The following is a 23,381-nucleotide window of genomic DNA, read 5'->3' on the forward strand; positions in this document are numbered from 1 at the left end:
TAGTTTCTTTGGCTTGAGCTGTCTTCGTGGCTCTTTTATGAACTTTCAGGAGGTTTGCCATCACCAATCAATCGTATACCTGATGGCCATGTACAAAAGGGCATGTAGTGTGGAGCTACATCTTCCTCTAGTTAATTGCGGGGAAACTAGCGCTTAGACTTGCAGCTTTTTGTTCCAGGCTTAAACTAGCACATTTCAGGCTAGACGACTCTGAAGCCAGTGCATACAGTTGCCCATGGAATCAAAGCCTCATCATTATCGCCTCCACTCACAGCCACTAGCGGATCCAAGTATTTTCTAGCTTGGGAAGGGATTTAAGGACTTGCCGACCCACTGGCTCTTGAAAATTGTCTATTCTAAACGATCGCTTACATTTTCTCAGCGGCCTCACCACGTCTATCCACTCCCACACGCCACTCGTTCCAGCAATGGCACGCAGCGAGCCGAGAAAAAAGAAATATTGCCGCACGCGATCAGGATGGTAACGATCCTTCCCCAGATCCTGTGATCAAGCGTTAATACTTGCTATAGTCTCCCCTGTCGCCGGCGGAGACGAAAGTGTGGGTATCCAATATCTTCTTCTTCCTTACAAGGACTAACCATAAGGATACTAGGTGATGGGCATCGTCCTGTTTGTTGGGAATGCGAGACGCGCCATGTTGAATGTGCCTGGGGACTCAAGGTTTCATTTCACCCATCAAGAGCATTGCATCTCTCATCGGAGGAGAGTGCAGTTCTATCTCGCTTAGATAAGGAAAGACATAGAGCTCAGCCCGATGGACCCAAGACTGATCATCGAAGAGTGCAAACGCTCACTGTGAGTTCTCCCCTGCCGTATGTTCCTCTTCTAGCAATCGTCAACTAATACCTATCCCTTATCTAGATTATCGATGATACACAAGACATTGTTCGCTCATTCTACAACCATGATGATGAATCTTCCGTAGCAGATGCTTCCGAAGACGAAGCTCTTCAACATCCTCTACAAGAACATGACGATTGCTCGCCTAATGTCATTGCTGAGGACATACCATCTTATGTGGATGGTGGAGCACTACACAACGAGGATTGTACTCCTGAACATGGAGACGAAGAAGCTATTCCGCATTCCGATCAAAACAATGTATTCCACTCCTTCAGTCCTCTAACCCCAGTCCCCCATATCTCACCCCCCGCCATTGCGGCACCACCCCAGATCCCTGAACTCTTGATCTCCGATTTATACGCCGCTCCCTTCTCCCTCGGACAGGCCATATCACGTGGCGCATCTCCTGAGCCTGAGCCTCGATTCCCTGTTTCACAGACCACTAAGATCAACCTCATGACTGCGTATATCAAAGAGACTGCCACATGGTGTGAGACAACAGATTCAGAAATGCATTTCTCCGCCAAAAGCGTTCATGAAGTGATGAACTCCAAGCCTTTTGTCGCGGCAGCCATGTCTCTCGCTTCACGCCAATTAGATGCTGTGCAAGGTTGTCGTCGACCCATTACGCTTGAACTTTATCAGTACACTATTCGACTCTTACTAGGTCAAGATCCCACAAAAGCAGATGCATCTATCCTCGCAACATGTACGATACTCTGTGCATACGAGATGATGGCATCAAACGTATCTGAATGGAGACGTCATCTTAGGGTACGCCGATTACCTGCAATCACTGAGCCTAGTACGAGCTGACTTGTATGTGTACTCATAGGGCTGTGCCGACTTACTAAGAATGTGTAAATGGAACGGCAATAGTCAGGGCATCATAAAATCTTGCTTCTGGGCGTTCGCAAGAATAGGTACGCTATTCCTTGAGTCGTAGGATTGTCATTAAGAGCTTGAAGTCACGACTGCTAACGCACGCTAGATGTCTGGGCCGCCTTCATCCTCAATCAGACCACTTTAATCCCCACGGACTCATGGGTAGATTGCGACTCGCTCGTCTTGGTTGCTGAAAAAGGTGGCACTGACGATTACTGCAATCTAGCCATCTTGATTTTCGCCAGGATCATCAACGTCCTCAACGTGAAAGACAATGACCAGCGTAGAAATATGACCCAGGCGTTATGGGAAGAGCTTCAGCGCTGGAGACACTGGCGTCTCCCAAGTGTGAAGCCATTCTTGAGGACAGAAAGATTAGAAAAGAACCCATTCCCTACCGTTATGTTTGCTCTATCAGCATCAAGTAAGTCAGCGATCTCCATATTCATAGTTCATGACTGATTCTGCTTTTAGTTTGTGGAAATACCTTTTACCATGCTGGTTCGATTCTTTTGCTACAAAGCGGATTGGTCACACCTGCCCGTTACCTGGACCCATTTGAAGTAGTACGTGTCTAGCTGCTAGCGAGCCTTACTTTCGGTACTGACATTGGAAAGCTCAGCCCTCATTGGCATGCTAGAGAGCTTGGAGGGATCTCTGTTAGCAATTCATCTCAGTAAGCGTGCTACTCTTGCAACTTGGTCTTTAAGTTATCACAAGACTTTTGATGTTAACCAACCCAGTGCGAATTGGGTAAATCATCTTCAGCCCCTGTACATCGCAGGTACGGTATTTGATGTTGCAATCACGCCAGGGCATGAAGATGGAGTTATCTCGATATTAAAGTCTGGAAGAACGCGGCGGATGGATCTTGCATCAACAGGTAGCAGTTCCTCTGTCATAGGCGATTCTGAAGATGCTCGTAGCCCATGTAAGCATAGCGAGTTTGCCGCTGAGAAGATTGCCCTGCTCGGGCACCTGGCGAAAATCGAGCGCGAAACGGGCTGGAAAACTTCGGATCGAGCAAAAGATTTGAGGATACTCTGGGGCCTGGAAAATTAATTGATGATTCTATAACTTATAAACAGGAACTAGTAAAACCCGTTAATTAGTACGGTTGCTTATGTCTATTGCCGTTATTAGAAAATAATTAATTTGAATATAAATCCATGGTATCTAAGATACTCTAGCTAGGGAGATAAAATATACTACAGTTCCACGAAATGTCATATAAAATTGGGACAACTCATTCTATACTAAAAAATAGGTAAAGGCAAGAATAAAGTATTCTCAAATATTATGCCAGCCTCTAGCTAGTATAGGCAATATAAGAGATCAGCACTATTTAATTAAGGACAGGCGAGAAAGAGATCTAAAATGTTATGAGAAAATTCAGGCACTTCAGTTTGTCTTAAGGCTAAAGTATAATCTTGAAACTAGATTATAATTCTATTATTTTATCAAAAGCTGGTAATCGCCTTTAAAAATACGATATACTAACTAATACTAACTATATAATAAATATAATAATGCATTTAGTGTATTAATACTTACGAGGGGTTTATTATGTTACCTTGCATTCTAAACACCACCAGACATGCACCAGCATGCAGTGGGGGTAATAGAGAAGAAGGAGGCTTTTATCCCGAGTCGGTTTTGTCTACTCTTGTGAAGTTCGTGTCGTCTTTAGCCTCTTGGTCAACTAGGTAACTTATTGCCTGACTATTTAGCACTACCACAGCTCATAGACCTCCTGCCACGTCGCGGATTGACCTCTTGACTGAATCTGAAGCAAAAAAAGCCCTTATGTCTTGAATGAAAGCTTCTGGGCACTCTAGGGATGAAAAATGGCCTCCAACTCCGTACTCCCTCCAATATTTGATGTTAGCAGCCTGTTGCGCCCAATCTTGAGGACACTGGCAAAGATTAACAGACATATAATTAGCCACTTGATAACAGCACATTCTGGGAGCTTACTCACATGTAGTTGTTCTTTAGCATACATACTAACGCCAGTAGGGCAATTGACATATGTCTCGAACGTCTTCTCCGCCTCGCGTCGCGCCCCGAAGGCCTCACGGTAGAATCTTAGACCAGGCGTTGCTCCCTGGATCCAATGCATGACTACTAGAGTTATGACTAACTCTGGATCAAAGGCTTCGTCAACATGACCCCAGTCATGGAACTTTTCAACAAACCAGCCCAACAAGCCTACAGGTGAATCTCCCAGTGCAAACCCCAGCGTCTGAGGCCTTGTCTTCTGTTGTTCTAAATAGCCACTCTGGTCAATCTCGAAATTGCGCCTCACACGTAAGGCCTCATGCTCAAAGTCAGAGTACAAAATCTTTGACAGACACCAACGAAGGTAGGCCAGGGGGGCGGAGAACAGTGTTGGGGGTGGGACGGGAAACATGTTTAGGTGTTGCGCTCGAACGACGTCAGGGAATTGAATGGCCATCGACCTGGTGATGAAGGACCCAAAATCGCCGCCTTGGGTCACAAACCACTTGTACCCAAGGATATCCGTCATGAGGATCGTGAACGCTCGAGCTGTAACCTCGGGACCTACTCCTGACTTTTTCGGGGCAGGAGAGAAGCCGAATCCGGGTATTGATGGTGCGACGACATGAAAGGATAGGTCGGTCGGGTTTTTGGGATTGCTGAGTTGCGTGACAACCTTGGAGGCTTCTACAAAAGAACCTGGCCAACCATGCGAAAAGAGTAGCGGGGTAGCATTTGCGCTTGACGACTTGGCATGCGTAAAGTGCAACACGAGTGGGCCGTAGCCTGGGACTTGAAGCTTGACCAGGTAATGGTTGAACGTGGCATTGAGGAATTTCTAGTAGTCACAGTGAGCCACTCTGGTTTCTGTAACGAATTAGTGATCACTAACCTCCTGCTTTTCCCAATCGTATTCATTGCGCCAGTACTGGACCAATTGTCTCACTTTGTCCACTTTTGCACCTTGCGACCAGTCATCAGGCCCGAAATCGCTTTGCTCGAAGGGATATCGGGCAAGTTGGAGCTTCTGTTGCGTAAGTTGAATTAGATCAGGGCTGAAGCGGATGGAAAACGGAACAGGCTTGTTGGGCTTCAGCTCTGCCAGCGGGGGAAGACACAAGTATTCAGAGCTCATGGTTGAATACGATTGCACAGAGCTAGTAGTTCAAGGCGAGGACAAGGAATACTGGAGAGGAGGTAACATAGTAGATACTAAGACAAATAAATGAAAAGCGAGCTCAGTTATCTTTCATGTGACGATTGTACGTGACGTCAAGATCTTGTAAGCGGGAAGATGGCAGCAAGTCTAAGCACCATTTCTTAGAAGCGCTTCCACATGCCAACCGCCATGGCCGGTTGAAGTGTGGGGTTGTGATAGAGCCAATAAGACTCCACTCGACATCAAGCCCTGGCACCATCGGCGCTTCAGCTTGCTTTGCTTCACCTTACAATTACACCACCTCTACTCGCGCACTTCAATGACTTCGGACAAATGATTTGTAAAACATTAAGGCTAGGGCTTTGACGTATTACGAACGTAAGCCACGCGGGGCAGGAGTGGATATGTCATAACGTTAATGACCCATACCTCCTGTTGAATAAATAGCAAGTTTTACCGCTAAGAAACTTACCTTTCCCGAATCAAATCATTTTTGTTCTCTTTGTGCATTCCTTAAGCCTCGAATCATTCGCAATGTCAATTCCAACTTCTGCTCAAGCCCTGGTTGTCAGGGTCGACAGTAACAACACTCCCAAGCTTGTCAAGGAACCTATCACTGTGCCTAAGCCTGGCAAACACCAGCTCCTGGTCAGGGTGTCTCATGTAGCTCAGAACCCGACAGATGGTGAGCAAGTCCGATTGGTATTGCCCCCAATATATTCAAACACAACTAAACTCACTAGTTCAATCTTTCGATGGCAACGGCTTCGGCGATGGTGCTGTTCTTGGCTGCGATTTTGTTGGCGTTGTCGTGGAGACCGGCTCAGATGTAACTAGGATTACGAAGGGAACCACCATTGCCGGTCTCATCTGGGGCGGTACGTGCAGCGACGCTTGTGATAAGCGCTTGTGTCCAGAAGCGCTAATGAGTGGCTCGGTGAAACAAAGGGTCTCGGCGGATACAGCGAGTACACCCTTGCCGACGAGCGTATTTGCTTCCCCGTTCCCGAAGGCTTGAGCGACGAACAAGCATGCACTATCCCCCTTGCGTCGTGTACGGCCCTGCTGAGCTTGTTCTCCAAGGACTGCCTTGCCATAGATGCGAAGGCCGATGAAAAGCCCACTGTACTCATCTGGGGAGGTAGCTGTAAGTTCCAATGTCGCATCACCCGTCTTTTGCCGCTACATCTCCCCCCCCCCCCCAACATTAGTCTCGGTAACTAACAACAGTTGAAGCAAGCGTAGGACTTTATGCAGTCCAGATTGCGAGGCTGCATGGATTGCAGGTCATTGCAACCTGCAGCCCAAAGCACCACGATCTTGTCAAATCATATGGAGCCAAAGAAGTATTCGACTACCGGGATTCCCACGTAGTCGACAACATCCGACAGGCAGCCCCGGGTCTTCGTTATGTGTTTGATACCATCGGGAACGGGAATTCCTCCAAAACCGCCTCATCCGCCATCACTTACAGTGAGGGTGTCTTGTGCACTGTCCGACCCGGTAAAGCCAACACCGAAGGTGTGGCCGACGGTGTCAAGGTTACCGACGTTCTTGTGTGGACAGCATTTCTCAAGGAACATCGTTACGGGGACTTTTACTGGCCGGTGAGCATCTTTCCCATGGTAATGAAAATGATATGAAGACTGACAAGATCGATAGCCCAAAGAAGCGGATCATGAACTTGCTGCGGGTTACTTCCACGAATTGCCTAGCCTAGCTTCGTCAGGTCAAATCAAGCCCAACACTCCCAAGCTAGTTGAAAGCGGTCTAAATGGTGTTCCGCAAGGTTTCCAGGAGTACCGCGACGGTAAGATTTCGAATTATAAAATCGTCTATAGAGTCTAAACAATGGAAGAAGGGGTGTCTGGAATTAAGATGAGAATCTCCCAAAAGCCATGGCTGTATCAGTTCAGAGTCATGCACATAACTCAGCTGCGATGTCGGGTGGGCTGTACAGTCTCTCTATATAGTCATAAAATAAAGTAAAATAAAACGGTCTACGCGGAAAGGAAATAATGCCTAGAGACAAATAATTGTACCATAGTGTATGTGAAAGTCAGAGATATGTTTTCGACCTGATTGTAGACCAAGATACGAGAAAATCTTTTCTGAGCCAGAAGGTTTTGATCTTGAGAAGTTAGTGACCATCGAACCCAACGAGGACCTACGGTGTGGAGACCTAGCGGCCTTCATAGCTCAATGGTGGGAGCGCCGCACTTCTAATGCAAAGGTTTATAGTTCAGTCCTACGTGGAGCCATGCCTTGTATTTTTGTTTCCCAGATTTACGTAGTAGTCCTTGTAGTACCGGAACTGATGCTGGATAGTAAAAGCCAGGGCACACAGGTTATGTTTACTCTTGTTTGTATTGAGGTGAACTATCCCGTGGAGAAAGGGCAGGTACTTACACTTTTCATAGAGGAGAGAAGTAAATTGGGTTTTTAAAAAAGTATATGGGTTTATGCGATATTGCTAAAAGCTTGAGGAAAGATATCTTTAAAGGGATGAGAGTAGTTATAGGATGGAAGAAGAGAAATAGGCCTGTTATTGCTTGCACCTGGAATATTGTCTGACTTTCAGTCAATAGACTCTTAGATATTATCCCAGAAACAGTTGTCTTGCATACCGAACTCATCCCCTCCATGGCAATGCTTTGTACACCAAAAGGCCTCCAAGACTCCCTTCAGCTGTCGAAACTGTGCCACACTCGTCCTCGAATACATCACAGGTCTAAACGACCTCATAAAACTCGTCGTGCAATGGCTCCTAAGCAACTTCCACCATGAAAATATCATCTTTTTCAGGGCCAGTCGAGTTGCCGCCACTATCATGACTGATTCTGCTCGCATTGTTCGTCATGTCCTTCGACATTTGTCTTGCGACAGAAACCGGGTTCTTTCCTTGAGAAAAGACAAGGTCGATATCTTCCAGCTTGAAGTTGCTGGTTTCTGGGTAGAAGACGTAGAAAATGGGCACAAATAAGAAGTTGCTGACCATAAAAATGAGATAGGCCTTCCACTGCAAGCGGTTAATGATGACTGGCGTGATCATCACAACAGTAAAATTCCAGAGCCAATTAGAACTGACTCCAATTGCTGTCCCTCGAGTTCGTGCTTCAAGAGGGAGAATCTCAGGAACATAGACCCAAGGTACACAATTGACGCTCATGCCGAAAATCAACATGTAGAGGAAGAAGAATGCGACAGCGGCCGATGCACAAGCGTGGCCATTAGGATAATCGACCCGAGACAGAAGGGCTGCTACCATGAGCATGCAAACACCCAGACCTAAGCAGCCCCAGAGCATTGTCTTCCTGCGGCCCATTCGATCCAGAGCAATAGAGGGCAAGATGGAACCAAACATAAACATCATGTTGATACAACCACCAAGAATCTGAGCCGTGCGTTTTTCGAACCCCACATTCTGCACTAGGACAGATGGGATATAATAGACAACAAGGTTGATTCCTCCAGCCTGGTTCATGAACTGAACACCCCAGGCAAGCAGGATACGATACCTGGTACTAATATTATCCTTCTTGAAGATGCTGAAGAATGAGTCACTCTTGTTTGCTGAGAGTTCAAGCTCGATGGCTTTTTGGATAGAGTGTGTCTCCGCTACGATAGACGGGTCTGATGGATCTTTGTCGTGGACCTGGCATAAGACGTTGATGGCCTCCTGATCGCGTCCCTTCATGAAAAGCCAACGTGGGGATTCCGGGAGCGCGAAAACAAGAATGATGACGCCAATTGCGAAGACGAGTTGGAATGCAATGGGAAGACGCCACGCAACTGAGCCGCCGACAAAAGACATGCCGAAGTCGAACCAATAAGCGATGGTAATCCCGACTCCAACGAAAAGAACCTCGGTTTAGACGAGACGGCCGCGAGCTTTAGGGTCGCAAAGCTCTGATTGATACCTAACTTCATATCAACCACTATGATCTTGGATACTTGCTAGATTACAATGACTTACATCGGTACCGTCGAAGTCTTAATGCCTGTACCAAATCCAGTGATGATTCTACCTACTATCAGATGAGGAGCATTGTAGGCGCTGGTTTGAAGGGTAGCGCCGATAAGAACAAAGCCCATGGCAAGCCAAATATTTCTGCGACGGCCAAGCAAGTCTCCGACGAAGAAGTTGACTGTGGCAGGGTTAGTATACGGAAGAGCCAGAGCGTTTCTAATACATACTAACACAGCCTGCCAGGCAACCCAAGTTATAGCAAGAAACTATGATTCCAGTCTCCGTGTCACTCGGATGATCAAACTGAGCTTGCCAATCCTCATTTTCCAGAATACCACCTAACACTCCTTGGTCGTAGCCAAAAAGCACGAACGCGACGAGGCAGCATATGGTCACGCCGACTTGAACGCTTTTGCCGCGTGCGAGGGTAAACAACGGCATTGTTAGTGATGCGGGACAGGAAAGGCCAAAAGGTAGGGTATGTAAAAGTTAACAAGTTATTAATGCTAATGCATGTAGAAATCAAGGGTAGAAGATTCCCTTTTAAGTATCTGTCTTTACAGGTTTTCCAAACTTCCCCAGAAATTCTGAGTCTTAATCTGGGGTAAGGAGGCACTGTGGGGTAGAGTAAAGGGGGCAATGCCACCTGGACTGCCGTAAACCCAAACTCTATTAGCGAGAGGCTAACAGCGCTTGCACTTGTACAGCAACGACAAGGTGAACCATTTCAGTAACTCCCTACTTTTGAATCAGGGAACGTAATAGCCCAAGCGCTGTGCCTACAGGGTCTAGAACCAGCTAACTACCCGTAGCCTGAATAACTGGTCAGTAGATGGATGAACTAACCTTGGATTAATGGGGACTTTAGAAGTATATTGTTATTCACTTAATTGCTCTACTACCATACCTTCCCCACTCGTGGCGAGACCCATGCTGAGCTGTGGGAACGTCGAGCGCTACCACATAATCACTTTTCACGCCGCTTACAAACTGTTAGTGCGAAAATTTTAATGGCGATGGCTATACCCCAAGAGACCAAGTACCTACACCTACGTCACCAGGCAAGGGCGCTCCGAATTTCCTCTTTGATGCGAGAAGTTTCAGCACAAAAATCGAATCGGATTGTAGGTCGTTTTGACTATTTGGCCCTCAGCCATGGAACGGACAGACTAGACGAAGCCGGTTGAACCTGTTGGAACCTTGCTTGACGAGGTACACGACTCGCATATGAGTAATCTCAAGTGAGATACGTGCTCCTCGAATTTTCTTCTTTCTTTCCTATTTAAACATCCTGCTTTTGCGGTCAATCATGAGAAGACTGCATCGCCACTAAACATGATGATGAAAAACGGGTTCTACTGGGATAATGCTATCCTACTTATTAATCGATGTTGTTGAAGAGCCGCCCTTAGCTAATACTACCAGGAGGTACCCGAAGTTGCTAAGCAACTTTGGTCTCATCTCAATTAACTGTAATTAGTCTCGACTTGACCAAAAACTTACCCTGTACTCGTCTTCAAACAATCACTTAATAAATTATTTAAAAGCAAAGCATAATATCGCGTTTAATATATTCTTTTTATTTATTTTTTAACTATAAAAAGATTATATATATTTAGGCAAGTTTTATTAGCTAGCTAAGTTATATAATTTAACTGCAAAATTAGCATTTTATTTAATCTTTTAGTAATTTTTATAAAGGCATAAACTTGTCCTAATTAAAGCTCTAATTACATTTCTTATATTAATAGTTAATATATATAATAAGTATATAAATTATCTAAGTATATACCTAACTTTTTACTTAATTAATTAATTTTAAATTATTAAGTATATAAGACTTAAAAAACTAAGCTAAAATACTTCTTGCCTTTTTTTTATTTTAAACTAATTTTAAAATAAGTATTTAATATAAGATAAATATATAAAGTTAATTATATAATCTTATAATATTAATAAAATAATCTCTAATTCTAATATAATTAAATTTTAAAAGTATATTATTTATTTAATATAAAGAAATAAATTATAATTTATTTTATTTTTAACTAAAATTTATAAGAATTTCCCCCTAAAGTATTTATTATTTAAGAAATATTTAATAAATTACTTATTAATTATTATATATTAAATATTAATAAGTACTAGGCTTATAACTCTATTATATAATTTAAAAAGCTTAAAATGCTTTTTTTATAAATATTATTTTTATATATATAGTTAATTAGTTATATGCCCTATTATATATGTTTAATTAAGTTAATTATAACTTTAAGTTAATTTAAGTTTTATTAAATAACTTATATAAAGTATACTTAATATAATTTCTTTAAAGTCTTAAACCCTGCCTTTATCTTATATTTATTTAATTTTATATATAAACTCCTTATTTTTATTTTTATATAATAAAGAAAATATAATATACCTATTTAGCTTTAATAATTATATTAATAAGCTACTCCTTATATTAAACTAAGAGGTTAATAAAGGTAGTAAGGAAAACTGCCTCTTCTGCCTTTAAAGGCTAGTCTTACCTTAAGACTTTTTTTTACTTCTTTAATCTATATAGCTCTTAGCCTAGCTAGGCTAGAGATATTATATCTCCTAGGTAGTTTAGATTTATATAACTAATTAACTTAATTAAGTTATATTTAAAAATAGCTATCTTAATTAGGCCTAATTTACTCCTTAATAAGAAGTTTATTTTAATAACTTTAATTATTATATATAATATGCAGTAATTATTGCCTTTAGTTTGCTATAGGGCCGGTCTAATTATATTAATAAGATTATAGTTAGTTATATAATAGCCTTAATTAGGCTGCAGGCTGTTGCATATAGTAGGTATTGTAATGGTGCCTATAATTAATGTTAGTAAGTGTGACTAATAGGTTGGGTAATATACTTTAGAGGTGCGGTTAATAAATAGGGCGTGGTATTTCTTTATAAGTATATAAAATATATTTATTAGTACTTTTATAAATTCTAGTATACTAGCTATTAATAAGACTTTCTTATATTAATAAGCCTAATATATATAACTTAAATATTAAGAGATATAATTACTAATAATTACTTAACCTTTACCTTATAAATTTACTAATATAAACTTAATATAAATTAGTTTATCTCTTGGAAAACTATAATTATTATATAATTAAGAAGGTAATTAAGTGCTATTATTATTAATACTAACCTTTATTTATTTTATATTAAATTATAAATTACTTTTTTTTAAATACTTAAGGGAATAGGCTAATTAGTAAAAAGTATAAGGGCTATATAATATAACTATATAAGTTATAATATAATCTCTCCCCTTTATTAAGTCTTATCCTTAAGACCTATATATCTCTTTATTTTTATATTAGGCTTTAATAAGTACTAACTCTCTTTCTTTATTATTTTCCTAATATACTTTATTAATTATTATATTATAAAATATTTAGTTAAAATCTTATAAGACTTTAAAGTATATCTATTTAATAAATTTAATTATAAAATTTAGTTTTAATATTATGCCTTATTCCTTTTATAAGGCAAAAGGCCTTTATTATAAAATAATTAAATATTCTTTTTATTACTTTAAGTATACTTAATAAGGTTAATCCTATAATACCTTTAGTATTATAATTGCCTATTATATATTATTTCCCTTATTATTATTGCTTTTTTACTAATTATTTTCTTTTAGTTTTTTATTTAAATTATAAGTCTAATTATTTAAAATAGGCAGAAGAAGAGGCTTAGGAAAAGCTTCTTAAGGCCTAATAAAAGGTTAATAAGGCTATTATAAGATTATCTTATATTTATTATTAAAAGCGTTCATTATATAATTAAGGTATTTAGTTTATTATTAATAATATGAATTCTTTTATAAGTAATATTATTACTTAAGAAGAGGATATAGCAGTTCTAGATATTTAGTCTTTTAGTAGTGCTAATATTATTAATAAAAACCTAGTCTTTAATTCTTTATTTTCTAAGGTTATTAATAAAAGTTCTTTAGGAGTTATTAAGTATTAATAAGGTATTTTATTAGTTTTTATATATTTTTACTTTTTAAGTAGTTTTTTTTATTTAATTAGGTATATTTTTTATTTATTAACCTTTTCTATATCCTTAATTTCCTTTACTTTATATATCTCTAGTCTTATAATTTATTAAGGTTTATTACTAGTTTTAATATATATTATATTAATAGTTAATTTAAGTATTAAAATATAATAAATTAAATAATATCTAATATTTAAAGGTAAATCTAGTTTATATTAATTTTCTCTTATCTTTTATTTAATCTTAACTAATCTTAAGTACTTATAATTTAGTTTATAACTTAATTAATTTATTTTAATGTTTTTAGTAAATAAGTAAATTATATTCCTTTCTTTAAAAGTTAATTTCTTTAACCTTTTAGGGTTATAATATCTTTATATCTTTTTCTTAATAAATTCTAGCTTAATCTTAAGTTTATTATATATTTCTCTTAGCTTATTACTTATAATAATTACTACTAGGTTTATATTTTTAAGTTCTTAAGTATTATATTATATATTAAGTATAAATCTAATATTTATATTAAATAATATAAGTTTTATATTCTTATTATAAGTAGTATTATAAGCTAGCTAGATATTTAGTAGTTTTTTAACCTAGTTATCTTACTTATAGTTAATATAGTATTAAAAATATTATTTTAGTATTTAATTTATTTATTTTATTTAACTATTTACTTATAGTCTAAATACTATTATAAGTTAGTAATTAACTTTTATAAGTATTATAAGTAATTACTAAAACTTAAAGGTAAATATTAGCCTTTTATTTAATAAAATCTCTCTTAGGATTTCCTTAATTACTTTTACTTATATTTATCTTAAAGTTTATATTTTCTAAGTAAATTAATATTCTCCTTTTTTATTCTTTTTTAATACTTACTTTTTTACCTTAATAATATTAATATTATAATCTAGTTATTAACTAATTATATTTACTTTTTTATTTTTAAATCCTTTATAATAAATAATTATAAAATTAAATTTATATAAGTATTTTATATAATATAGTTATTATTAATTAAGTTTATAGGTTATAATAAATTATAAAATATTTTAATAGTTAATATAAACCTTAACTTAATATTTACTTTCTATTAGATAATATCTAAACTTCTTAAAATAGTTAATAATTATTAAGAACTTCTTATTATAAATTAAATAATTAAGTTTTACTTTATATAGTTTATATAAGTAAAAGGCAATAAGGTATAGTTTTCTTATATTATCTTATTATTTAATTTATCTTCTTAAGGCAAAATTTAATAAATCTATTTTTAGTTTAATTTTTTTATTTAAGTTAAATATTACTAATATAAGTTTATTAAGGATTACTTGCTTAAGATTGTTAAAAGCTTATTATGCCTTATTATTTTAATTAAAGGCCTTATCTTTTTTTATAAGTTTTATTAAGGAATTTATAATCTTATTAAAGTCCTTAATAAATTATTTATAATAGTTTATAAAGCCTAAAAAGGCTTATATTTCTTTAATATTATTAGGTTTTTTCTATTTTATTATAATAAATATTTTCTTTTTTTTTATTTAAATTTCTTTAGATATAATAATATATCTTAAAAAGTCTACCTTTATAATATAAAAGTAATTCTTTTCTAGCTTAACTAATAACTTAATATTTTATAATATTTTTAAGACTTTATAAATATATTTTTTATATTTTTCTTTATTATTTAAGAAAATTAAGATATTATTAAGGTAATATATTATAAAAATATCTAAGTGTTATTAAAGTATATTATTAATTATCTATTAAAATATTATAAATATATTAATAAAACTAAAGGGTATTATTAGGTATTTAAATAATTTAAATCTAGTTTTAAATACTATTTTCTATTTATCTCCTTCCTTAATATAAATAAGGTTATATACTCTTTTTAAGTCTAAAATAATAAAAGTCTTTTTACTTTATAATTAATCCTTAAGTTTTATTATAAGCAGAAGTAGGGTTTAATCTTTAATAATATATATATTAACTTCTTTATAATTTATAATAAGTTATAGTTTTTTATTTTTCTTTAATATAATGAATATTACTAATCTTGCTAATAAGGTTAATTCTCTAATATACTTTTTTTAAATTATTTTATTAATATATTATTATTAAACTTTTAGTTTTCCTTAATTTAATAAATAAATCTTTTAAAATAATAAGTTCTTATTTATAAGTTTAATTTTATAATCTTATTAGTTATATTTAAGGATTCTTATTTTTAATTCTTTTTTAAATAATTTATTATATATTTAATATTCTTTTAAAATATTCTTAAGTTAGTCTTAGCTTATTATAATAAGTTTATCTTTTTATAAGTCTTATTATTTAAAAATACCTAGGATTTTTAATTTTTATTTTTAGCTTATTTTATACTTATATTATATTCCTTTTAAAAGTAATAAAGTCTTTACTTTATATTAATTTATCCTAATCCTTTTAGTTATAAATTAAGATTTCTTATTACTTATTATAATTATTTTACTATTACTATTAAGGTTATTAAGAAATATAATTTAATTAGTCTTTTAGTTAATATATAAGTTTTATTATTTAAGTTAGTTTATTTTAAGTAAAATATTTATCTTCTTTCCTAAAGAAATAATATTAAAACTTATTCCTTAATTTCTTCTTTTAATAAAGACCTTAAGGTAATTAATTTCTTAATTTATTATATTATTATTATAATTAAAGTATTACCTTTTTATATTAATAAGTTATTATAATAGCTATTTTTTCCTTTATAATATTCCTAACTTTATAACTATTTTTAAATTAATAAAGTTCTTCTTTACTTTATTATTAATTTATATATTTAGCTATTTTCCCTTAATTTAAGTTTATAGTATTAGGCAGTCTAGTTTATTATCTTATATAGCTCTTAAAGTACTTATAAGTTTAAGTCTTTCTTATTTTTATTTATTGCTTTTTTATAGCTTTATTATTATAAAAGGTATATTACTTTTCTTAAACTTATTTAGTAAAGTAATTTATAATTTTTATTATTATAATTAACTCCTTTATAATAATCTTTAATATACTCTTTATTATCCTTATTATTTAAGGATGTTTTAATTTAACTTTTCATAAAATACTTTTAGTAATACTTATAATATAGTAACTCTTTTTTATCCTTAAAGTTATTTATAAATTCTTTATTATATAGTTATTATTAAAAGTATTTCTCTAGTTTTATATCTTATTTATTTAATATAATTCCTGACTTAAATTATTTATTATTAATTAAAACTTAATTAAATCTTTCTTTTAGGTTAATAAGTTTAAAGAGGTATTTTTCTTTTATATTCTTAAACTTATTGCCTCTTTTAGTTAACTTTTATTATTTCTTTTCTTTTTATTTCTTATAGCTATTATAATTATAAAAGTATTATAGGTTAATATATATATTAAAGTCTTTAGGTTTATATATTTTAAACTCTAATAGTCCTTTATTATTTATATCCCCATTAATATACTTAAAATTAATTAAATTATAAGTTCTTTATTATTTTATTTAAATTATATCTTTATATTCTTTCTTTACTTCCTTAATTAGTAATTAAGATTATTAAATTCCTTTATATAATTCCTTTATTTTATAGATTTATTAATAATAAGATATATTAAATTATAGTTTTATTACTTTAAGATTCTTATATTAATAATATATTAAGTATCCCTTTATCTCTATTTTTTAATAAGGATTATTATTAGGCATATTAAGAATTATAATAAAAAAGTAATTATTATCTTTTTTATATTATTTACAGTTTTTATATTAATAGTATTTATATAATAGCTATAATAACTTATTATATTTTAAATATATTAAAAATATTTTTATAGTATTTTTAGTATTAAATTTTAACTCCTTATAATAAGGGTTTATAGTATTTATTATATAATAAGCCTAAATATATAAGCTTTTAAGTTTATTAATATTACTATATTTCCTAGCTCTTTATAAGTATATATTTTCTATTAAGGTATATATCTTATTATTATTTTTATTAAATAGTAATTTATAAAGTTATTTCTATTTATTTTTAATTTATTTATCTTTCTTATAGAGGTATTATATAGTATTTTATATTACTTCTCTTTTATATTTTATATTTTAGAAGTATTATTAATAGTATATATAGACCTAATTCCTTACTTTATATTTTTTTTTTACTATTTCTTCTTTTTCTTAAATAGTTATTTAAATTAGGATAGTATTAATTACTTTAAATACTTTAGGTTATTTTCCTACATTAAAGGTAGTTTTTATCCCTTATAAGTCTTTTAGGTATTTTTTAATTTCTTATTTTAAAGGTCTTTCTTTCTTTATTATTTTAAGGATTTTAGTTTATTTTATTTTCTTATATTTCTTTTTTTCCTTTTTCTTAAGGTAGTAAATATAATCTTTTTCCTTTTTTTATTATTAGTTTTTTAGGTTTTTTTATTATTTCTTTTAGTATTTAATTATCTTTATCTTATATAATATTAGGATTTAAGATATATTTCTTACTTTAGTATTTTCTTTTATTAAAAACTTTTCTTATAATTTATAAATTAAACTATTAAATATAAATATTATTTATATTTTAGTATAATGCCTTTATATAAAGCTATTATATTATATAAGCTTTATATTATTTTTAATATTTAGGTTTATATAGTAATTTAAAGCTTTTATTTATTAATTACTTTTAATATTTACTTATCTTAATTAAGGTCTTTAGGCTTTTTTAATTAAAGATATTTATTAATAATATATTTAAATTAATTATAATTATAATATTTAACCTTAAATATATTATAAGGCTTTTTATTATTACTATATTATATTGCCTTAAGTATTATAAGTCTTGGTTTAGTTTTATATTATATATTTATATATCTCTTCCTTCCTTAATTAGTATTATTATTTTAGTTTTAATTAAGGTTATAAAAGTTTCCTTATTTTATAACTTATTTTTCCTTATATTATTTATATTATTAATTATTAATTTTTATAATAATGTTTATTAGTTTATTTAGGTTTTTTAATTTAAGTTTAATATTTATTATTATATCTTTAACTTCTAACTTTAGTTTTAAATATATTTATATTATATAAGCTTCTTTACCATAGTTTAGCTTAACTACTTAATAATAATATTTAGCTAAATAGTTTATAATAAATCCTCTTTATTAAAGTTATTAAATCTTTATTTTTATAATATATTTTTTATTTATTACTTTAAAGGCATTTTTAAGTTTTAACTTAAAATTCTTATATTTTTTATAAATATACTTTATTATTTCTTATTATTTTTTATATAATTTACTAATATAATTTTAAATAATAGGTTTTATTAATTATAATATTTTATCTTTAAGAAATCTTATATTATATTAAACTTTTAATTTATTAATAATAAACTAAATAAAATAATATATTTAATAGCTTTAAAGGCTAATAAGGAATCCTTAAAGTTTATTAATATTATTATTAAATAGTTTAAGCTAATAAGGTTAAAGGATTTCTTTAAGGTTTTTTTTAATTATTATAAAGCCTATAATATATTTAATATACTTTTTATAAAGTTTTTAACTATTTTCTACTTCTTTTCTAAATACCTTTATAATCTTAATAAGGTTAATTACTTTCTTTTTTAAGTTTTTAATTTTATTTTTAGCTATATTAAAGTTATTTTTTATAATCTTTAAGAAGTTATTATATTACTAGCTAAGCTATTTAAGTTTATATTTAAGTTTTATAACTTTCCTTTTATAAGTACTTAAGTAAATAAGGGTAATATCTTTTTTATTTTTATTATTAGTTTCTATAAGAATATCTTCTAGGTTAGGGGGCATCTCTTATTACAGGTAGTGCTAGGTATGTCCCGAGTTAGAAGGCTGGCTTAGAGTAGTAGGTGCTATTGTATTAGTATTGCTTAGCGTTATGCGGTATGGTCTAAATAAGAGCTATTAACGTGTAACAGTTAGAGTTAAATATAATTATATAATTAGTATTACTTTTATTATTAAGCTATAAGCTTAATATCTTTATTATCTTTTATCTTTTTATAAACTAATAAGACCTTTTTATTAATAAAGTAAAAATTATAATATTTATAGCTTAAACCCTTATATATTATAAGGTATAAGTAAGGTAGTAAGCTATTTAATTATAATAAAAGTATCTTTAGGTTTAAAAAATTAAAAAAAATTAAAATTTAATAACTTTAAATTATAATAGGCAGACTTAGGTATATAATACTTATTTTCTAGGTAATATAATATATATATAAGGTTAATAATAAAGCTATATTTAATATAAATTATTATTAGCATTAGTAAATTATAATATAAGCTAAGACTCTTCAGCTTTTAAAGCTAACTTAGCTATAATAAAATAATAATATTTATATATATTATAAGGTTTATTATATTACTAAAGTTAAGAAGGTATTAAGTAGATTTAATACTTTTTATAAAGTTATATTTAGCAAAAATAAAAAGAGAGCTTAATTACTACTTATTTCTATTTAATTAATATAATAAATATTATTATATATTATAAAGTCTTAGGGTATAGTTATTTATATAATTAGTATAGGCCTTTATAGAAGAAATGCAGTATATTTTATATTTTTAGTTTATAGGCCTAGATAGAAATATATTATATTTCTAAGGAGGAAATTCGGGGTAAGAAAATGGAGATTCTAATTAGTGCAGAAGTAGAAATGTGGCGCATTTCTGGTCTTTATACTTAATTAGGGTATTTAAAAGTAGTCTTGTAACTTTCTCACAAACGTTGCAATCCCATGGAGACTGATTTCAACAGATGACCCACAGGCTGACCTATCCACGCACAAGAACAACGAGGACTTACTTAGATGGGATGCAAAGAAGGTGTCTCAGGAAGATAACGAGAACAAGTTAATGAGCGAAGCCAATGAATGTTCTGCTAAAGAACATTGATGAGTATTGCCTATGGGCTCCGATGATGAGTTCGAAATGACATGCTAGAGTATGAATATAGAGATCAGTAGGGATTGGGAATTTGATTCAGGGCGTTTGTCACAGTCCTATGGCCGCCATAGTATGGCGCCAATACCTGGAAGCTAAAGTGAACAACATCGTTTGACTGTATTCCACCAATGACAATGTTACTTACGGGACCATTTACATACTTAATTAACTTTAAAAGGAAGTTAGGTTTTGGCGGCCGCTTCGGGCCTTTTTCGTCGTGCCACTTGAGTGCCGGCGCTGGAAAAGGAACAAAATGGGTCAAAGCCCACTTTGGCCCGCCAAAAAACCCGCCGAAATACGAGGAAATTTCGTTTACCATACTACATGCATTAGTGTTACCTGAGCTTTGTCTCTTTTTTCTTTATTTTTATATAACCAAAGGCTTTCATAAGCATCACAAGTCATTACATATCCACTTAGTCAGCTGTAATTTATCCACCTATTGAACACATGTGATATGTGATATGATACTCTACACAGCTGGCCGAGGTTTAAACCATATAGTCCTTATATATAAACGCATCTTGAATGTGCTTTTTTACTTCTCAGCATTCTCTGCGTTCATTAATCTTCCATCTCAAAACATCATGCATCTCCCCTCAGTCTTAACCCTAATCGCCGGCCTTCCAGCCGCCATGGCCGCCGCCATATCGAAACCTGAGCATGAACCCAAAGCAATTTTCAAAAGAGGCGACTATTGCTATAACACGAACAGCAATAACAGCGGCTGGCGATCCATTCCTTCGCAGGACATTCAAGGACTGATTGATCAACTTTACAAGATTGGCGATAACACATTCCTTCTCCATTTCCAAACCAGCGGCCAGCAATGGATGTTTGAATATACATGGGGCCAGGCCAAGATCTGTATAGCGAATGAGTACTGGGCCGCCCAGAATACTCACCTCAAGATGAGCGAGGCAGCTTGGGTTGTCGGCTATATTCGTGACAAGTGCAGCTCACAGTAAGTTCAACATGACCCCCATTTGATAACGCCTAGATCTGACAGTTAAACAGCATCGGTGACGCAATCTGTCACGGCGACACTGGTCTGAATCTCCAGGCTATGCTTCGCCATGTTAAGGACTCTTGCGCCCATGCGTAAAAGTTCCTTGGCGCCGAATGACGATGTATCTTCTTCACAAACACATAGCTATTTCACAAATACATATATAGCATTGCAGTCTATCTCCTCTTTGCGGAGGACGAAGAATTTGATGGGTTCTTGCTTAATCTTCCATCGGCTTCAAGGTTTCTATTTGTGACAAAATGGTTACTATCTCGACAGCCACGCCCCATTGGCTAGCAAGCCCATGCATCATAGTCTGCATCTTCTTCATCTCAAAAGGCAGATTTCGGGCTGGTCCTATACCGTAGTTTGTCTTTTTGAGATTTGACGTCATAAAAGCCTGGGTCTTTTTCCAAGAGACATCTTGCGCTGAGCTCCCGGTGTTTGTTTGATCAATCAGTGTAGACTCCCAGTGTACCGATGCAGGCACAGACACAGATGTCATACCATTTAGGCGACTAAGCGAATAAATGACTGAGGAGGCGAATATAGACATAGGCATCCAGAAGGTGTTTGTGCGGTTGAATGGGAGTCGATTGACGCTATCCTGTATAGCAACGGCGTGTAAAAGGGCACATCTGGCATCAGTAGATCCTCTGATACATTCCATGGAGTCCTTAAGCTCTTTACCGCTGTTTCTTGACTTGAAAATGTGCTGGTCAATCTGAAGATGTCGACAGATTTGGTTAAAAAGCTCAATGGAGTCGCAGAGCAGGTCAAGGCAGATAAAGTGCCATCGAATCATTAACTCTAGGCGCTCGGTCTCATCAAAGGACCATGTGTTGTTTAAAAGCTGGAACACCCGCACTAGAGCTTGCTTCACCTCGCGGAGTGTTGGTATTTTGACGATCGACTTTGAAGATTGTCTCGCGGTTCTCTCGGACCAACGTGTGTAGACATTCAAGTACAACACGTACATCGAGTGGTGCTTTTCCGCTGCGCAAACATAGACTGACCTCGCTGTCGGTATCCTTAGTGGTGAAGAGCTCGTGATAAATATCACTGAAAGAGAACACAGGCCCTTCGGATTGCTCTTGGCCCATCACTCGGCGCCACTCCTGAGCACCCCGCGCTTCAAAAGCCTTTGAACAAGTGGAAAGCCTGAGAGTATTTGTTGCATGTAGCGTAGCAGCTCCTGGTTGACCTGAGAGATAGCTTAGTTGGCCGTCGAGAATGTAGTGGCCAACAAGCGCGCGGTGATAAACTTCTTCAGCAGCCCATTCCTTCCAGGCGCGCTCCTCGTTGACTTCTTGGTCAGGTTGTTGTGATAAGGCTCTAGATAAATTGTTTTGGTTTGCCTAGTTAAAACCTAGGCTATGGATGACCTGGCTGATAAGTTTAAGGTCTGTTTTCTACAACAGTCAGCAAGAATATATTTTATAGGAGAGGATCTGGTAAGTCACCTCGGACATTATTGCATAGCATTGGCCAAGGAGAGCAGTCAGCACAAGCTGGGCGCCCCTATGCGAATCGTAGGGTCCTCGATGGCGTAACAGCGCGGTCCACTATATAGCTCAAATCAGCAAACACATGATAAACTGTCCGACTATTGACTACATACAGCAGTGGCCACGGCGGTGTGAGCCAGTCTTCATAATACCTCTCCCTTACTAAGTCAGCTTATTGTCGTATTATCCGACGAGTGTGAACTTACCCCGTGAACCGCATCATTTGTGCCGATGAACAATGACCCAAGCGCTATAGCATTAAGAATCAAGCTCGGCGAGCAATCACGATATACGAATGTTGGCCGGTGGAGAATAGGGAAGTAGATATTGAAGTGAGAGAAGTATGCTTGAAGACAGCTATCAAGAAAGGCAGGGTTAAGTTCTGGTAGAGACCTCGCGGCGGAGGCGACATTCTGTGACTGTTTCCTTGTCAGTGCAAGAAAATGCTTGACAGGAGAGGCCATACAAGGCATGTAACCATATGACTGAGGCTTTGAATTGCATCTCGGGAGCCGTTGACGGGTGATAATTGATCATCCTGGTTCTCCTCGGCATCTACTAACTGGATGTCAGAGGAAACGTTGGCCTGTGGTAGCAATTGTTGGAGTGTCTGAGGTGTTGGCACGCTGCCAGGCGGCAAAGTCAGTGAGCCCCAGTCGAACGTGATAATGCTATGCAAGAGAGCTTCCGAATCAGGCCATTCCAAGTGTATATCGAGCTCTGGATTAGATAACGCGGGATCCGTGAATATGTCTCCGTTTATATCTGGCACTGGCTCATATGTGATACTCTGATTTTGCTCCATAGCACTTTGGATACTCGTATAGTCCGACATGCTGGGGGATAATGGCCAGACATCTTGCGGTTGTTGCTGCTGTTGTTCTTCATCTTGACCTTGTGCTTGTTGTTAC

At 34.2% G+C, this 23,381-nt stretch overlaps 6 protein-coding genes and 1 pseudogene across 7 annotated transcripts; 4 read left to right on the plus strand and 3 right to left on the minus strand.

Annotated features, from left to right (window-relative positions):
• Positions 1-294: 294 nt before the first annotated feature.
• Positions 295-2,948, plus strand: BKA55DRAFT_585574 (uncharacterized protein). Its single transcript, XM_046194466.1, has 9 exons — positions 295-481; positions 532-560; positions 615-817; positions 884-1,639; positions 1,701-1,788; positions 1,857-2,174; positions 2,225-2,316; positions 2,368-2,426; positions 2,494-2,948. The coding sequence occupies exons 1-9, from the start codon at positions 429-431 to the stop codon at positions 2,810-2,812; spliced, it is 1,917 nt and encodes a 638-aa protein (XP_046041546.1). The 5' UTR covers positions 295-428; the 3' UTR covers positions 2,813-2,948.
• A 335-nt stretch (positions 2,949-3,283) lies between these two features.
• On the minus strand, positions 3,284-5,032 carry BKA55DRAFT_681401 (Alpha/Beta hydrolase protein). The gene is made up of 3 exons (XM_046198251.1): positions 4,644-5,032; positions 3,732-4,589; positions 3,284-3,666 (listed from the first exon to the last, which is right to left on the minus strand). The coding sequence occupies exons 1-3, from the start codon at positions 4,884-4,886 to the stop codon at positions 3,493-3,495; spliced, it is 1,275 nt and encodes a 424-aa protein (XP_046041547.1). The 5' UTR covers positions 4,887-5,032; the 3' UTR covers positions 3,284-3,492.
• Positions 5,033-5,444: 412 nt separating this feature from the next.
• On the plus strand, positions 5,445-6,758 carry BKA55DRAFT_697914 (chaperonin 10-like protein; the record flags this gene model as incomplete). The annotated part of the gene is made up of 5 exons (XM_046200461.1): positions 5,445-5,595; positions 5,654-5,788; positions 5,815-6,057; positions 6,147-6,517; positions 6,573-6,758. The coding sequence occupies 5 exons, from the start codon at positions 5,445-5,447 to the stop codon at positions 6,756-6,758; spliced, it is 1,086 nt and encodes a 361-aa protein (XP_046041548.1).
• A 340-nt stretch (positions 6,759-7,098) lies between these two features.
• On the plus strand, positions 7,099-7,171 carry BKA55DRAFT_t300 (annotated as a pseudogene). The gene has a single exon. The product of its transcript is annotated as a tRNA-OTHER (tRNA).
• A 175-nt stretch (positions 7,172-7,346) lies between these two features.
• On the minus strand, positions 7,347-9,321 carry BKA55DRAFT_668469 (general substrate transporter; the record flags this gene model as incomplete). The annotated part of the gene is made up of 3 exons (XM_046197897.1): positions 7,347-8,775; positions 8,895-9,058; positions 9,108-9,321. 3 exons carry the CDS (start codon positions 9,319-9,321, stop codon positions 7,678-7,680), a joined length of 1,476 nt encoding a protein of 491 aa, XP_046041549.1. The 3' UTR covers positions 7,347-7,677.
• Positions 9,322-20,515: 11,194 nt separating this feature from the next.
• On the plus strand, positions 20,516-21,172 carry BKA55DRAFT_656721 (uncharacterized protein). Its single transcript, XM_046197464.1, has 2 exons — positions 20,516-20,917; positions 20,971-21,172. The coding sequence occupies exons 1-2, from the start codon at positions 20,541-20,543 to the stop codon at positions 21,056-21,058; spliced, it is 465 nt and encodes a 154-aa protein (XP_046041550.1). The 5' UTR covers positions 20,516-20,540; the 3' UTR covers positions 21,059-21,172.
• Positions 21,173-21,182: 10 nt separating this feature from the next.
• Positions 21,183-23,305, minus strand: BKA55DRAFT_546625 (uncharacterized protein; the record flags this gene model as incomplete). Its single annotated transcript, XM_046190936.1, has 5 exons — positions 21,183-21,899; positions 21,940-22,297; positions 22,584-22,624; positions 22,677-22,889; positions 22,937-23,305. 5 exons carry the CDS (start codon positions 23,303-23,305, stop codon positions 21,183-21,185), a joined length of 1,698 nt encoding a protein of 565 aa, XP_046041551.1.
• Positions 23,306-23,381: the final 76 nt, after the last annotated feature.

Source organism: Fusarium redolens, assembly GCF_020744475.1.
Source record: "Fusarium redolens strain MPI-CAGE-AT-0023 chromosome Unknown BKA55scaffold_31, whole genome shotgun sequence".
NCBI classification, from domain to species: domain Eukaryota; kingdom Fungi; phylum Ascomycota; class Sordariomycetes; order Hypocreales; family Nectriaceae; genus Fusarium; species Fusarium redolens.

Coding starts and splice junctions, on each gene's coding strand:
- BKA55DRAFT_585574 (XM_046194466.1), top strand. CDS start 429: ATGGCACGCAGCGAGCCGAGAAAAAAGAAATATTGCCGCACGCGATCA. Junction 482..531: donor TGCCGCACGCGATCAGGATG/GTAACGATCCTT, acceptor TACTTGCTATAG/TCTCCCCTGTCGCCGGCGGA. Junction 561..614: donor TCGCCGGCGGAGACGAAAGT/GTGGGTATCCAA, acceptor TAAGGATACTAG/GTGATGGGCATCGTCCTGTT.
- BKA55DRAFT_656721 (XM_046197464.1), top strand. CDS start 20,541: ATGCATCTCCCCTCAGTCTTAACCCTAATCGCCGGCCTTCCAGCCGCC. Junction 20,918..20,970: donor CGTGACAAGTGCAGCTCACA/GTAAGTTCAACA, acceptor ACAGTTAAACAG/CATCGGTGACGCAATCTGTC.
- BKA55DRAFT_681401 (XM_046198251.1), bottom strand. CDS start 4,886: ATGAGCTCTGAATACTTGTGTCTTCCCCCGCTGGCAGAGCTGAAGCCC. Junction 4,590..4,643: donor ACGATTGGGAAAAGCAGGAG/GTTAGTGATCAC, acceptor TGTGACTACTAG/AAATTCCTCAATGCCACGTT. Junction 3,667..3,731: donor ATGCTAAAGAACAACTACAT/GTGAGTAAGCTC, acceptor AATCTTTGCCAG/TGTCCTCAAGATTGGGCGCA.